The sequence below is a fragment of the Bubalus bubalis genome, chromosome 2 (assembly GCF_019923935.1).
Source record: "Bubalus bubalis isolate 160015118507 breed Murrah chromosome 2, NDDB_SH_1, whole genome shotgun sequence".
Classification (NCBI taxonomy): Eukaryota; Metazoa; Chordata; class Mammalia; order Artiodactyla; family Bovidae; genus Bubalus; species Bubalus bubalis.
Window position 1 is genome coordinate 152,069,016 of NC_059158.1, and position 17,405 is coordinate 152,086,420.

The following is a 17,405-nucleotide window of genomic DNA, read 5'->3' on the forward strand; positions in this document are numbered from 1 at the left end:
AAGGCAAGGATCAAAAAACTAATCTTGACCGAATGTACAACTTTTGGAGCTAAATCAAAACAAAATAAAACACGCACCAAATATACTTATTTAATCTGTGTTTTAATTTTTTTAATTCTAGTGTTAATTTTTAAAAGGTCATGAGGTAAGTTCACAATTAGAGCACTTTTTAATTCCGTTAATATACTCTATCAGTTTAGTTCCTAATATCTGTAGAAATAAACCTAAAGAGCCTATAAAATTATTTTTCAATATCATAAGAAATAATTCAATTCACTTATGCAATCTTCATGTTTTTTAGAATAATTTAACTTCTTTAGTAAAGTATCTACATTAACTAAAGCTTCATTAGGAAATAAAAAAAGAAAGACTGAATTGAGGAATATGACCTCCTCATATGAGTAATTTCACAGATTCTCAATTCATTCACACATAGCAGAAGATGATAAAAGTTCAGTGTCATGTGACCTCCTTCCTTCTCAGAAGCTCTGCAGCATGATGATAAAGGAAAATCTGGAATTATAATAACTGGCTTCAAATCTGAACCTCATAGATTAAGCAACAGGCCTTTATGTCTCATTGCTTAATTTGAAAACTGCAGTTTCTTCATCTTCAAAATGGAAATAATCACAGTAACCTACTAATTGGGCTTATTATAAGGATGAAGAGAGACAATGTTTATAAACCAGTAACTTACACACAGCAATACATATTATTTATGAATGCTATTATAATTTTTAATAATAGTAGTAGTAGTATATATATCCTGGGTTCTGTTATACCCTATAGATATTTTGTTTCCTAGATTTATTATGCTAAAAAGAGCAGCAACAAAGACTAAAAGACTTTTAGTAAAATTCTTTTTTACAGTTTTAAAAAAGAATTTAAAGCTTTACAGTTTTAAAGCTAGAAAATTCATAATAGTAAGTACTTGATGAGACATCAACAGATGTTTAATTCTACATAATATAAAACCACCTCACCAAATATTAAAGCAGAGTGTTTAGATAATTTGGAAACTATTAAAATTGAAATCATGCTTTACTTTGTCAATAGTTATCACAATATACTCATTAAATGTCATTTAAATATTGAATTAAAATTTGAAGTCCCTTTCATAATAGATTGAAAATACAAAATGGTCTTTTCAATACCAGCTTTTTCCCACATTACTGATACCAAAAATCAAACCTCTAATTTGTATCACAGCGCTAATGAAATTGAGTGAATTGAATAGTCCTCAAAGGAAGAAAAAGGTTATGGGTTATCATTTTTTCTTTATTTTTTCCCTGCAGGTATTCCTTAAAATTGTTGTGGTTATTATGATTTAATAACTAACACAATTTGACTTAGCTTACAATAGAATTACAGCTAGAAAGTATAATATATATTTTACAGAAGGGTCATAAAGTTTTAAGGGTGGGAGGAGGGTAACATACTATGAGATCTAGAATAACAGATAAAAGCATTGTACTGAACTTCCAGGTAGACTGGTAAAAAAGATACAAGTGAAAATATTCTTTTTTTTTTTTTTCTCTCTGATATCCTGTAATAACTTTTTATATATTACCAAAAGAGGAAATTTTAAGGGAAATTCCTAGAAAAATGTTTTCTTTTTTTTTTTACCTTTGAAATAATTTTCTTCTCTTTTGCTGGTAGAGTCAGTAACCAGCTCAATTCAGGAAAAAACCCAACAATTCAAATTTCCTGGTCAGTATTGTTTATTACATCAAAAGGTGTTAAGCCATGTAAATTCACATTTCTCTATCTTCCGATAGATATAGATAAATGGAAAATACCACTCATATTTTTTGAAATATTGGCTATTTCTATTGCAACTTGTTTCAGATGCTTCCACAGCAAACGGTTTAACAATTACAAAGCAGCAGTTTTGCTATGATTCATGAAAATAATGTTTGTTGTATCTCTATTTTGTTTACATATGATTAGTTTATCATTTTAATCTGTTGAACAAAATGCATACATATTTCATATTTAATATTGTTAAGACTTGATTTTCCATACCATCTTTTACATTTATACTTGGATTTTACTTTTTCTTTCTTTTTGTTTTTTCAATGTGGCCTGCAAATAGTGATCAAAAACTTTTTTTTACAATTGATGATGACTTAGATTTGGTGAAATATGGTAGTTACCTATTTGACAAAACATCCTATAGTAGAGTTTCTTTTGTTACTAATTTGCTATTAAATAAATATTATGCAATGAAAAACTTTCAACATAAACTGGACAATCCTAAAGATAAGTTATTGTCTATGCCAGAAATAATTCTCATTAGACTATTCAATATAGTTTCTCTACTATAAAAATCATTATAATCTCCTAGTCCTTAGCTTTTTCAATTAAGTTATTTAAGACAGAGACTTAGGGACCTACTTATAACTAAGTCTTCCCTGTGAGGGGCAGAGTAAAAATCTCATTTTTAAAAAGTCAGATTTCTGACAAACAGAAATCCTAAGTCCTAATACCTAGCAGCTTAAAGCATATTAAGAAGCAAAGCATGGCATCCAGAACTCAGCTTGCTCAAATACAATATGGTCAGGCACTAAATCATAAATGAGAGCTTTTATATTATACAATTTGATCACATTCAAACATGCTTTCAATGACTGTAAAAGTCGACTGTTTCTATTATTCTTACCAAAAGCATTCTTCCTCTCAAATATTATAATAATGACTAATATTTATTTCAGGAACTGCACTTAATGCCACATATGTGTGTATGAGCTCAGTCGTGTCTGATTCTTTGGATCCCATGGGCTGTTGCCTGCCACGTTCCTCTGTCCGTGGAATTTTCCAGGCAAGGATACTGGGTGGGTTGCCATTTCCTACTCCAGGGAATTCTCCCAACGCAGGGATCAAATGAGTGTCTCTTGCCTCTTCTGCATTGGCAGGTGGATTTTTTGCCACTGTGCCACCTAGGAAGCCCACTTAATGCTATAGGTAAATTATAATTCAACTTTCACAACTGTCTTTCAAACTACATGCTCATCACATTCATTTGAAGAGGAAATTAAGGCTTAAAACATTGAATAACTTGTATCTAAAAAGGATTTGAATGGACAGCATCCGGATTTAGAGCCTGTGCTCTAATTCTTTTTCCATGTTTGTAAATTTCACTGCCTCCTGCTTGGGTTCAGAAAATATGTTATCCTTTTAAGACTTTACTGCCTGATTGCCACTAACCACATGTGGCTATTTAAATTTAAATAAATTATACTATATATAATTGAAAATCAATTTCCTTCATCGCACTAGCCACCTTTCAGGTTCTCAGTAGCCACATTTGGCTATTGACCACTCAATTTATGGAGCAGAGACTGAATGTTTCTATCATCACAGGAAGTTCTATTGGACAGCTCTGCTTTAGAAGGTAAAACAGATTAAAATGGGGGCACTTGATCCCATAGATGCTTGACCAAAAATTAATATATAAATAACCTGGCGAAAATACATTCCCAATGCTTTCACATTGCAGTTGGTGGGTAAATATTTGTCAGAACTATAATATTTACTGAGAGAAGACAGGGATGTAGAGATAATTTGGATGAGCTCATATCTCAGCACAATGTCTTGAATATACAAGTGGAAGAAAACAAAGCTAATAAATATTTGAACTGACATCACTTTCCAAAAGAATCCTGAACTTTCACCGGTAAAATGGGGTCTATTAATAAACATCTGAATCATGGTTAAGAGAATAGTAGCTTCTATTTTTAAAAAGCTGCAGTCAAATAGCAATAGCTATAAAATTAGTTAATAAATAAAATAAACTTTTAATAGTTATACTTATTAATTATGATACTTTGTGCATCATCACGATGATACTTATTAATTAATAATGGTACTTTTAAATTAAACTCAGTGTTTATAAGATTGTCATTTTATGTGTTTGCTTGTATTTTATTGTAAACTCATTAACATTTCCAATTCATACATTCATGATGTATTCAAGTATTATGTAACAATTAAAATCAAGAAGGTCTTACTAAAATATAACCTAAATGTCTTCTGTTTAAAGTTTGAATTTTTCATGTTTATAGCCATTTTAATATCTTGCTGACTGTGGCCTCACCTGGAGAAATTGTCCTATTTCTTAGGAATGGCATAATATGAAGAAATGAAAAACAAATCTAGATTCTAGAATAAGGTGTCCTTATTAACCACAAACCAGTCAATCCTAAATGAGATCAACCCAGTCAATCCTAAAGGAAATCAATCCTGAATATTCATTAGAAGGACCGATGCTAAAGTTCCAACACTTTGGCCACCTGATGCAAAGAGCTGACTCATTAGGAAAGACCCTGATGCTGAGAAAGTTTGAAGACAGAAGAAGGGGATGACAGAGGACGAGATGGTTGGATGGCATCACCGACTCAATGGCGATGAATGTGAGCAAGCTCCAGGAGATGGGGAAGGACATGGAAGTCTAGCATGCTACAGTCCATGGGGTCACAAAGAGTCAGACACAACTGAGGGACTGAACAACAATTAACCACAAACTTCAAGCTTCGTTTCCTTAGATGTAAAATGACAATAAAGAGTCTTTCCAGGTCAACACTAACGAGCTGTTTGTGAAACAAAGAAAGGGAAACTTGAAAGCATTTTGTAAAGTTTGAAATTCCATGACAATGTGGGATATTAAAATCATCATGCCTTTGGTAAACATGGAAAGGCAACAACATGGAGCCTCGTTTCTAACCTCTGACCGAGCGTCTTAGCATCTGCCAAGAACAGGGCTGCCTCCTCTAAGTAAACTTGTCAAAGATCTCACATAGTCTTTATTCTTGTTAAATACAGTTTCAGGTTCTCCCCAAATATTACTCACACTGATTCATGAGTTCCAATTTGATTCCAGCAAATCAGAATGTGCCATAATCTAATGATTCTGGCCCCAACTTGTTTGATAACTGGGAATGATGCAGAGAATTTAACTCGACTTTTCAGTCGAGTGTCTGCAGGTCTGGGCTTCCTAGGCAGCTTAATGGTAAAGAATTTGCCTGCCAATGCAGGAGACACAGGTTGGATCCGTGAGTAGGGAGATCCCCTGGAGGAGGGCATGGCAACCCACTCTAGTACTCGTGCCTGGGATATCCCATGGACATGAAGCCTGGCAGGCTACAGTCACAAAAAGCTGGACATGACTTAGTGACTAAAAACAATAGCAACAATTTGCAGGCCCAGCAAAGCAAATGTGAAGAAGAGGAGGTAGATATTCTGATATCCTTACTTCTTTCCTCAGAGTCAAATCATGGGCTTATGGTGATAACAAATCAATTTCTCTCACTGCATTTCAGACCCTGAGGAGCAAAGAATTTCCTCCATTTTCTAAATGTCATAAGCAAACAAGCATGCTTTCTTAATAAATGGACTTTAATATGGGAGTTTGTTGACCTTACATATTTTCTAGAATATATATATATATATATATATATATATATATATATATACTTTCTCTTAGGGAAGGGAACATACAGATCTTGGTATATGTTAGTGACAAGAAAGAATAATGACAGGTTTAAAGTCTGAAGTAGGGAATTTTCCTGAAAGAGTCCCATTAGGCTAAATTTCCTCAGCTTTTCCTAAGGATGCTATAGAGATGGAAAAGAATGCAGTTCAGAGAATGGGAATTTTCAGGAACTCTGAATGGGAGATAAACCAAGGGTGAGGCTTCTGCCTGTGACAGAAAACATGATGGCTAGTGAAGAAAAAAAAAAAAAAAGAAAATGGTCGGATTCCTTGGCGATTCCCCTTCCCGTGTTTCACTTTTCCAGTAATGATCTCTCTTCTGATCAGTAATACAGCAGAAGAAATTTCCTTTTTACCTTCATATGGTTCCATAAATTCACTTATCAGTTCTCTAAAGCTGAGTCCTAGAAATTTGCTGAATCAGTCACTCTATCTGATCCCATAATTATAACATTTCCTTTCAACTATGTTTCTGTCTTACTTATACACATACATGTATTGCTGGAGTTTTCATTTTTCTAGTTAATGCACACTGTTTGACATGACAAGCAAACAATCTTCTTTAGAAAACATTGGCTAGAGTATCAATTTTAGAAATTGTGGACCTGATCTAAAAATTGACACCTTCATAAGAACGTGCCGCTCTTCACTGATTCCATCTGACTCACAGGATTTTCACTGTAGGTTAGTTTTGATCAGATCATTTTCCAAGTAATTTACCTTAAGCTAGGAATATTCTTTGGATCATTTTGTTCCTGTAGATCTCACAATATGCTGAGTGCTGCTTCTTATGTAAATATTGGTAGTACTTTTGTCAAACATCGTATTTAACAGCAATCCCCGAAATAGGCTAGTTGAACCCACTCAAACATTACTAAGACCTTTCACAGAGCTGCTGAAGAATGCTTAGTGACTCTACTGCCAGTAAAAGAACTTAGAATGAATATGTCTCTTGTCTAGGTCAAGACAAATGTCAGGGCCAATGAAGACTGAAACATGATGATGGGAATTTGAAATGAAGGGCTAGGGCAACAGGTGCTTGGCATGAGACACTGAAAGACAGCAAAGAAGAGCTGTGAAGTACCCAAGGCAGCAATCAGACTGAAAGTAGTCAAAGAAAAGCCTCAGGCTTCTCACTGCCAGAGAAAGAGATCTTATACTTAAAGTAGTTTCAAAGTAGAATCAGGAAGAGATGCTGAAATTTGGAGCATCCTTTTGTCTCAACAAATCACTTTTCAAAGCCGCAGTGAAGCAATAGGCATCTATCTGAATATGCAGAAACAGGTACAATTGTTTTGTCAGTGTGTTGACACAAAGGAAAGCTAAAAACAAAACAATACAGAGAAAGAGCACTGAGGTTTCCTAAGTACTCTCTACATGGAAGGTGCTGTGGTTGACAAGTTCCCTGCTTTATTTCACTAATGCCTCTAACTAGCACTGTGAAGTAGAAGTTTCCTCGGGTTTAAAGATGAAGACTCTGAGTCTCAGTGAGACATGCTAAGTGATGATATGACATTTAAACTGATTTTTCTGGTTCCACATCTATGCTTTCTGACATACACTGAGTCAATTACAGGTGGCCTGTCCATTACAAATTATTTATTTGAGAATTAATAACGCCAAAGTGGGTTAGGAAATTTAAACGTTAAAAGGTGCTGCAATTCTTTGGTGTACTATTTTAATTAGTAGCCATTACATACTCGAAGGCAGACATTCAGATGTATTTCTCAGACATTTCATCAATTCAGATGTTGTATTTCCTAGACTAAGCATTTTATTTTATTTTTAGTCTAGGAGAATTCAGTAAATTTAATATATCCTTTACATTATTATTGTGGGCTCCTCAAAGTAACTTAAGCATTTTACTTTTTGATTTCATCCACATCTCAAATAATTAAGATGACTCAGTACACAGTTAACCAATTAAAATAGTCATCTATATTACAGGCATTAATATATGAATCTCTAAGTCTAAGCTGAGCACCGAAGAATTGACGCTTTTGAACTCGGGTGTTCGAGAAGACTCTTGAGAGTCCCTTGAACTGCAAGGAGATCCAACCAGTCCATCCTAAAGGAAATCAGTCCTGAATAGTCATTGGAAGGACGGATGCTGAAGCTGAAACTCCAATACTTTGGCCACCTGATGTGAAGAACTGACTCATTTGAAAAGACCGTGATGCTGCAAAAGATTGAAGGTGAGAGGAGAAGGGGACGGCAGAGGATGAGATGGGTGGATGGCATCACCGACTCAATGGACATGAGTTTGAGTAAACTCTGGGAGTTGTTGATGGACAGGGAGGCCTGGCATGTTGCAGTCCATAGGGTCGCAAAGAGTCGGACATGACTGAGCGACTGATCTGATCTGATCTGAACTTTCACCTACTCAAAACATATATTCTCTAATTCATAAAGTGACAATTTAAATATTCAATTTGAAATTTGGTGTAAAAAAACAAATGCATATCTTAAATTTGTACCTAGGTTACCATCATTATAAAAAAGGATATAGATACTAGAACAGATGTAAGTACCCTTAGGTATTTCTCAAAGATTCCTTCATATCTACAATATAAAATATAGATTAAATTGTATCATATGGTCCGCCATTACTAACAGATGAGGTAATTTTGTAAATTATAAAAGAGCAAAATAAGAGTGGTTTTTATGTCCCATATAATAAAATAACCTTTATATTTTGGCCAGACAGGTGACTAAATAAGTAGGAGCTCATCAACTTAAGGTTTTAAATATATTAAACATTAATTTGAATTTCAAGTATGAATGTTTGTTTAAGAAGGAGCTGATAGAATCATCAGAACATCATCACTGAGAATGATTAAGAAGAACCACAGCCACATGCAAGTGACCTTAACTGAGGAAGTAATAAAATATTCTCCCTGTCCCTGTCCTGTAATGCAGCAATGTCATTCCCAGTGACCTGGAGGTGAATATGTGTCTGATGGGAAACATGGATGGCAGTACGTGCTGTCTCTTGACCAGAAAAGGACGATCAGTGTAACAGGGCACTGAGAGCTTGCCAAGACACGTTCCTTACTCCATTCTGGATTGTGTGTCATATGCTTAGTCTAGGGGCCTGACCCTTCGCACTTCCCCACCTCATTCATAATGGACCAGGGAAATGTGAGTGGCAGGAGGAAAACGAGTCTTTCTGTTTAGCCAGAAAACATGTTTAAGTACGGTTCTTGTCTTTGGTCATAACCACAACAAAAGTAGCTAAGTGAGATCTGTAGTAATGTTTATCGTCCAAGGAATAGCTTCTGGTGAGCATCAAGCTAAATTAATAAAAATGCATAAGGTGAGGAGTTAAGTTATATACATGTAAGTGGTATCCAACTATTAACCCTTATATATGACAGTCCTCATGTTAACCAAATATCCCTTTTACACAAAGATAGAGTTTGCAGGAGCATACATACTATTATACAGGCATATCATTCTAAATATTATTCTAAAGTCAACACAGAAAAAAAGATTTCAGGAGAAACACAAAATATGAATATATCAAAAAGCCTTGAAATGTCAATCTCAAAATTATTTGCTATAACATAGTACTTGTTATTTATTTTGTTGAAAGTGCTCAAAAAGAAAATCTTGCTCAAAAGGAAAATTCACGATAAATTATTATTGTCCTTGTAATGGTTTACCATTATATAAAATTGATATTAGACAAAATGGTAATATGGAAGAAAGTTTATTCCCAGCATCTTGCTTGTCTCTGCACTCTTTTATACAAACGTTTCCATCCAAGGCTTTCTTTGTGGCTCAGCTGGTAAAGAATCTGCCTGCAATGAAGGAGACTTTGGTTTGATCCCTGGGTTGGGAAGATCTCCTGGAGAAGGGAAAGGCTACCCACTCCAGTATTCTGGGCTGGAGAATTCCATGGACTGTATCGTCCATGAGGTCACAAAGAGTCAGACACGACTGAGTGACTTTCACTTCCATCCAGGCTCCTAATGTGTTCTTTTCATTCCTATATCAACCGGAAGTATATTTCTTGTCATTCAATCATGAACATATCTGTACTTTTCCTTCTCTTCTCTCCAGGAGATAATAAATGAATGAAAAGTATTTGGATCAAGTAAGGGTGAAGAGGCTAACCAGATATTTTGCTACCATTTCTTAGTATCTTTAATTAATTAGAACTTTGTTTCTCAAACTTTAATAGTTATCAGAAATATTGGAGGGGTCCTTAATATACATATTGGTGGGCCCCAGACCCAGAATTTACCATCCATTAGGTCTCAGGTGAAGCCCAAGAATCTGAATTTATAGAACAAATACCCAGGTGATGCTGATACTACAGGCCCCTTAAGAACTGGGTTAAAAGTTTAACTCACTACTGCAGTTAAACAATGAGGTATGGGACTACTTAGCAGGTTTTCTATTTCCCTTCACATTATGTGAACCCTGAGTCTAAAATTAGGGCTAGCCCCAGTAGTTCCACCCTTAATATAACATTATAGATCTTCTTTTTTTTGTATAACATATCAACAAGAAAAGAAAGCTCTTTCCAAAACCCAAAAACAATCTTACCTAAAGTGAACTGCAATGTTTGCTTACTAGTTGGATCAAGTTACTTAGGAGACTAAATTCTCTAAGATATTACTGTAGAACAAATTTTATCCCAATTCCTTTCTGATAAAGAGTTAAATAGTTACAAGTCTCCTGTCCTTCCTCGTATATTCTTATACACAAACATGGTGGTACTTACTGTAAAACTTCTGATTTTCAAAATAAGAGTAACACTATTGATCTTATTACCTAAAATATGATCAATAATTCTAGACTGTCTCATGGAATAGTGTTGGCATGTAGTCATAATTCATATTATATATATATATATATATATATATATATCTGGAAAATTTCCAAAATATCTAAATTTTCCACCATTTATTTTACTGTACTTTTCATTAATTCATATTCAAATAATAAATTAATAATAACTGTTGAATAAATACTTATCTTTTCTAAATATTTCAAATCATTATTTTACTCATTTATTAATTTTCCATCTTTACTGCTACACAGGAAAATATCATAAGGTTTTCTGGCAATTTAGGGAATAATATTTTTAAGATAATAATGCTATATTTTGATATGAAAATAGTCAATCATAAGTAAGACAACAGTCACAATAACAAGACATGGTGGAAGCTAACAGAAAAGATATACTCAAATGTTGCATAACTGTGACTAAATAATTCCTTTTTTATATTTTAATAGTATTGAGGTTAAGTAAACGTGGAAATGAATAACTCTTTAAAGACTAATTTTCTTTGTGAGAAGATTCTTCAAATAGCATATATTGTGGAATAATAACATAATCATATGTTATAAGATTTTGAAAATAAATTTGTTCAATTTTTCTTTAATATAATCAGAGGAAAAGCAAGAAGAAAACACAATGTGCTTTTGGCAAGTTTTAATTGGATCATGTTATTTTTGGATTCCTAATTTCAATCATTTAATTTTTCTCTATTTCCAAAGTTCTTCCTCCTATCATTATTTCCATGCAAGTAGCAATTTAGTCAAATACCCTGCTCTTCAGTAAAGAAAGTATTTTTGAACTAAAAAAAAGGTAAAAATGTTGATGAAGGATATAAATTCTGGACAATTTGCATTTACCATTATGTCATGAAGTCTATAGCAATCATGTCCAAAATAAATAACATAATCATCACTCCTTCCTTCATCTAAGATACTCCAATTTTAGTTCACATCTGTATAACTATCAAGCTACTTCTAACTTAAAATTATATATTTTATGTCCTCTGCAAATATATAAATATATAATTTTAGTAACCTGACAATATTAATCTTATTTGTTTCTTAATATTTTAAGGCAATACTTCTAAAATATTTCAAATTCCAGTATCAAGAAACATGGCCACTGTGTGGACTCAAAGACACACAAAAATATATTAATTTTGCATTTTATTAATTCAGGTTAAATTAATAGTTCAAACGCCTTTCTCCCACTCTGACGTAATTACTAATTAGCACATTTTTGGTTGCAGGCACATATAGTAAAATTCATGATTAAAATTCTTGTACCAATAGCCTCCACCATAGGCTTTATGAACTCTGAACTACATGAACTGAAAAGACATCAATGGAATTGCAAAAGCCAGCTTATAACACAGAGTCCTGCACAGAATTATTTGTAGCAAGATGATACCTAATTCCAATCTTAGGGGGAAAAAATCACTGATGATTAAAGCTTTCTGAGGAAGAATTACTTATGGTACTTAGTGAGTTGCTCAATAAGAGAAATCAAAACTGTATTAATACATTAGATATGTTTTCCAAAAATAAGAGATTGTACGAAAAGCTAGATTAATGGAACAAGATATAATAGTTTGTGTATTTACTGAGCTTTAACGAAAGTGAGAGTTAGGATGTTATTGCAGAGATTTGATGACATGGTCCACTATTCACCTGAGACTACTGAACAGAGCATTCTTAAACCCGCTTCATATCTGTTTTCAGTCACTGAGCATTTCCTTAGCGTGTACTTCTGTTCAGATGAGATACAGTCATACGCTATCCTTCAGATTGCATTTACAATATCTGTACATAAAACTGGGGCAATGTAGAGCATCATTACTCACAAAATGAATAAGTAGTATTAATATGTATTTCAATGCTTTATGAAGTTCCTCAATGTAATACATGCTGCAGAAACCATGTACACATTTGTGTGTGTCTATCACATTATATTGATAATACAAGTATATTTGCTGTTTTGTATATTTTCCTTACCAGTCAAGTTCTTCAGTCCAAGTTCTTGAAGTCCAAAGTTTCCATCTTTTCTGTAGTTTAAAAATATTGCCAAGGCATATCGATCCTCATAAAGCTTTGTCCCACGGATAATGCGTAAGTTCTCCAGAGGCAGATAGCGAAACTGATTAAGAGCCACCAACACGTAGCCTGTGACTTCTCGTATAGACTGAAAAGACACAAATGATGGCCTGCGTCAAACAATTTAAAACTGTCAGTATGTTTACATAGTCAATTAGATAAAATTGAGTTATTTAATTCTCATTTTCAGCTTTTAATTGAATATACTAATTTCCATACCATATTATAAATAATTGCCTTGACACACAAGATCACAAGGGTTAGAATTTCATTTGAAGAGTGCGTTGCATTTAATTTTTAAGTCAAGAATGTGCTTACAGTAAAAATAATTGACTGTATTTTATTACTATAATAATTTACTGAATTTTATTGTATGAAGCACTCTTCATGTCTGAGATCTGAATATAATTAAAAGAATAAAGATCTCATTCTCTGACAGACCAAAATTAGATAAGAACACATAACTATCAATCTTTATATTTTTAAAAATAAACTGGTAAACATCACAAAATAAAGTTGCATTGATTTGTAGACTGTGGGACAGATTTCAAGCTGCTATATTATTGTTTAATTTTATAGAAATCAAAGAACAATTGTCTTATATCAATATATTTCTGACTATATACATATATAATTCATATTGTACATATATGCATTAGATACACACAATTTGCATTAGATACTGATTATGGTTTCTAATTTAATTATTAAAACAATTTTTATTTTGACTGTATGCTGTTTAAATGAAGTCTATAAGTTAATTATTTGAAGGTTTGTGAGATATTTTAAAGCAAAAAAAAAAAAATCACAAAAAGACTTTAGGCTTCATCTAAAGCTATAGTTTTTGATAAAATGCATATAAATAAAAGTCATGTCCAACTCTTTGCAACCTCATGGACTATACAGTCCATGGAATTCTCCAGACCAGAATACTGGAGTAGGTAGCTGTTCCCTTCTCCAGGAGATCTTCCCAACCCAGGGGTCAAACCCAGGTCTCACACATTGCAGGCAGATTCTTTATCCACTGAGCAACAAGGGAAGTCCCAGAAAGATGGTAACAATAACCCTGTGTACGAGACAGCAAAAGAGACACTGATGTATAGATCAGTCTTATGGACTCTGTGGGAGAGGGAGAGGGTGGGAAGATTTGGGAGAATGGCATTGAAACATGTATAATATCATGTATGAAACGAGTTGCCAGTCCAGGTTCGATGCACGATACTGGATGCTTGGGGCTGGTGCACTGGGACGACCCAGAGGGATGGTATGGGGAGGGAGGAGGGAGGAGGGTTCAGGATGGGGGAACACATGTATACCTGTGGCGGATTCATTTCAATATTTGGCAAAACTAATACAATATTGTAAAGCTTAAAAATAAAATAAAATGAAATGCTTTTAGAAAATAAAAAAATAAAAAAAATGCAAAAAAAAATAAATAAAAATCAACTATACCTCAATTAAGAAAAAAATATATATAGGTCTTAAATTTTAAAAAATATATAATTCAAAAGTGTGAACAAATTTGATATTATTTAATGCCAATTTCAGACTATTTTTAGATCTCTTTATGTCAGATGTCCCATGTTCAGGCTTTGGTCCTCTGTTTTTCTCTGTCTACTCTTACCCGCTTGTCTTAACCAATTTTAAGGTTGATGATCTCCAAACTATTATTACCTCCAAACTCCTAAACTCCAGATTCATATCCAACTGCCTACTCTGCATCTTCACTTGGATGCCTCACAGACTTCTCAGATACACATACACAAAGCTTAATGTCCGTCTACCTTCCACATCCTACCAACAGCCTTTGTCACCTTAGCTGATGTCAATTCATCTTTCCTATTATTCAGGCCAAAGTCTTGGGGTACTCTTGAATTCCCTTTCACATCTATCTTTAAAAGGATTAAGGATCCAAGCATGTATGACATCCACTGGTATCCTCTGAGCTACCATCATTCTTTATCAAGATCACTATAATCGTCTCTGCTCTTGGTGCCTTCTGGTGTATTCTCAGTAAAGCCTAGCCCTGATATTTTAAAAACATAAATCGAGTCATGACACTTCTTAAAGCTGAAATGTCTCCCAAGTCACTCAGAGTAATAAAATTCTGTAAATAATGAGTCAAAACCTCTATTTGTGTTTTCCCGTAGAGAAACCACTAGTCATAGATGTCCACTGAACAACTGAAATATGGTTAGTATGAAATGAGATATGCTGTCAGTGGAAAACATATTATGGATTTCAAAGATTACATGTCGAAATGAAAACATTTTAGATAAATTGATTTATATTAGCTGCATTATTAAAGCTTAATTTACCTGTTTATTTGTACCTTTATGTTGTGGCTACACGGAAATTAAAAATTACATTTTTATGCCTCTCATTGCATTTCTAATGGACAACTCTGTACTATATGATCTGTTCATCATTCTTTTTCTGACTTTTCTTTTTAACTTTAACACCTTGCTCACTCTTTCCAGTTTTGTTGGACTCTTTGTTGTTCTTTCAGTATGCTGAGCATGGTCCTACCTCAAAGTAATCAGTGCAATTTTAAGAGCCTGAGTTTCACTCCTTCTTGATATCTTCTCTGCTGATTTTCTCACTGCCGTCAGGTTTCTGCTCAAGTTGCACTTTCTCAGTTGAGATCACCTCTGATCGACCTATTTAATATGGCGACCCTCCCACTTTTACCCACTTTCATCTTTTTCATTCCCTAACACACTGTATACTTTATATATATATACCACATTTAATATTTAGTCTTTCTCACCTTTTCCCAGAATATAAGCACTACTAGTACAACCATTTAATTTGCTCACTCCTGTGTCCCATATAACAAGATCAGTACTGTTACTCAGTAAGAGATCAACAAATGTTTGTTAAACACTGTGTCTCTTCACTGGCCATACCTTCACCACTAGGTAGTCTAAAGAGTCAGAGGATACCTATCTGTAGCCTGCAATCCTCTCTTCTAGATAGATCATGCTGCAAACCTCTGTGAACCCAGAATTTCATTCCTCAAAAGCCCACTCCTCACCAAATATTTATTTAGGGTCAGTGATATCATCTTTCCCAGCTGTGTTCTGTCCACCAGACAACAGACTGTGCCACCAATGTGAGTGCACCAAGGAAGGATGGGGTGGTCCAGGGGCAGATCTTTAAGGGGGAGTGTGTTTAAGTGTTTAAGGGGGAGTATAGATCCTGGATGTGTGGGCCAGAGTGTCCATTCACTTCTGTGCAAGGCCTCTCAGAATATGGATAGAACTAAGTGATGTAAGGGCTACAAGCTGAAGGCCATCTCTCTATATACGACCATGATCCTGAGGAGTCCAAAAATTCTAACATTTCACTTGGCTTTCCAGGTTGTTCTAAAGATATATTTGTCAAAATGGGAGATAGAATTCATTTGATTGAATAATAGTTGCTTGATTTATAAGTAAATAATAAGCCACACAACATGTAAGTCTTCATTTATATTCTTATTCCAGGCCCAAAGGATAAACACACTACCAGTGATCAGCATGCCAAGTATAACGCTAACAGAGAGAAGGCTGTGACAAAGTGGCAAGAGATGCAGGAAACTACTCATGCCTGGCATCAAATCGGGGCCTCTGAGCCACAATCGGAATTCCTGAGACACTGAGCATTTTGGATGGAAGAGATGAATGGAAAAGAGGGGTTAAATATCAGCAGCGGCATGCATCGCTTGCATGCTACAGCGTGCTCTAAAACTATACCTGTCTGACATAGTGTAGCTGCAGAGCCCTATGAGTTCTCCTCCAACCACTGTTAAAAATGATTGAGCTAATATTTGTTTGCATTCTTAAAAGAGAGATCACAAACTCTTTTTAACATCATTTTGTCCAAAAGTAAAATTATTTCATTCATTATAAAAACAACGTATTTTTAGCTTGTATATAATAATTATCAAGTACTCTGGGTTACAGTGACGATGGTACTGTGATAAAAGTTGGAGTATTGGGTATAATCAATATTATTAATCCTTTGGCTAAAACGTGTTATAATATCCATCATTCTTCCTAACGAACTCATGATTAGCTCTAACTTCACCTAGGAAGTGGCTCTTTTTTAATAAAAACCGTAAAAATCTATTGGCTTATCATAGGATAGAAGGTCACAGGGACGGGATTATTAGAGAAAACACAGGTGAAGCACACTCAGGAAAAAGAAGAGGTTTATGAGCAAAGACACAATGTCAGCAGAAATTCTGCAGTGTTTATTAGAGGGATAAACTCTTTGTAGTTATTAACTGAAAAAGATGTACCACTTGGCACGGGCTTTTTTGGCCACACATTAGCAGAGGCTACAAATAACCTACAAATAATGAAGACTCTAGTATAAAAAGTGTTATAGATATGAGCAAAGAACAACAGTGACCATATAAAGATCAACTAATCATAGAAGAGGGTGCTCCAAGTGTCTTTAGCCAAATGAGAAAGTAAGATATAACTAAGAACATCTTTGCATTCACATATTACTTAATGTATGTAATTATTCTTAGAAACGTTTTTATTATCTTCATGAAAAGTCAGGTTAAAAACAACAGTTACTCCTTTGACCAGATTCTGGGACTGGAGGGATTTACTGATTTAATTGAGATTTTTGTGTCTAAAATGAATCTCTTTCATTATCCATGCTGCTTATTTATTACACTCTGGTCTTGCAAAATAATACATGTAACTTAAACATTAGCTTAACAAATAATTATTCAGCTATGGGAATACTGGGGTATCGTGGTATGTTCATGTTGAGAAACCATATGTTCAAACCATTTTGAACAAAGCCATCCATGAGTAGGTGATACCTAATTTATTCATGACAAATTTTCTGATAATAATGATGGTAGAGATGCTATTCACCTCATCCCAAACATCCCTTCTCCCTAGCCAGCTAATTATGTAAATATTAGAAGGAAGATTATAGAAAATCCCTAAGTCAAAAATTTATTGCTCTAGACTTTTATATCCAGAGGGTCTCATGGAACCAAGTAATTTTTAAAGAATTATAGG

At 34.2% G+C, this 17,405-nt stretch overlaps 1 protein-coding gene across 6 annotated transcripts in view; it reads right to left on the reverse strand.

Moving 5' to 3' along the window:
• ERBB4 (erb-b2 receptor tyrosine kinase 4) overlaps positions 1–17,405 on the reverse strand; it is a 1,279,207-nt gene that overhangs the window by 572,053 nt on the left and 689,749 nt on the right. For all 6 annotated transcript variants that reach the window (XM_045164586.1, XM_045164583.1, XM_045164587.1 and 3 more), the window contains exon 3: positions 12,277–12,463. In XM_045164586.1, the coding sequence (XP_045020521.1) occupies positions 12,277–12,463 (187 nt within the window). The remainder of the gene's footprint in view (positions 1–12,276; positions 12,464–17,405) is intronic.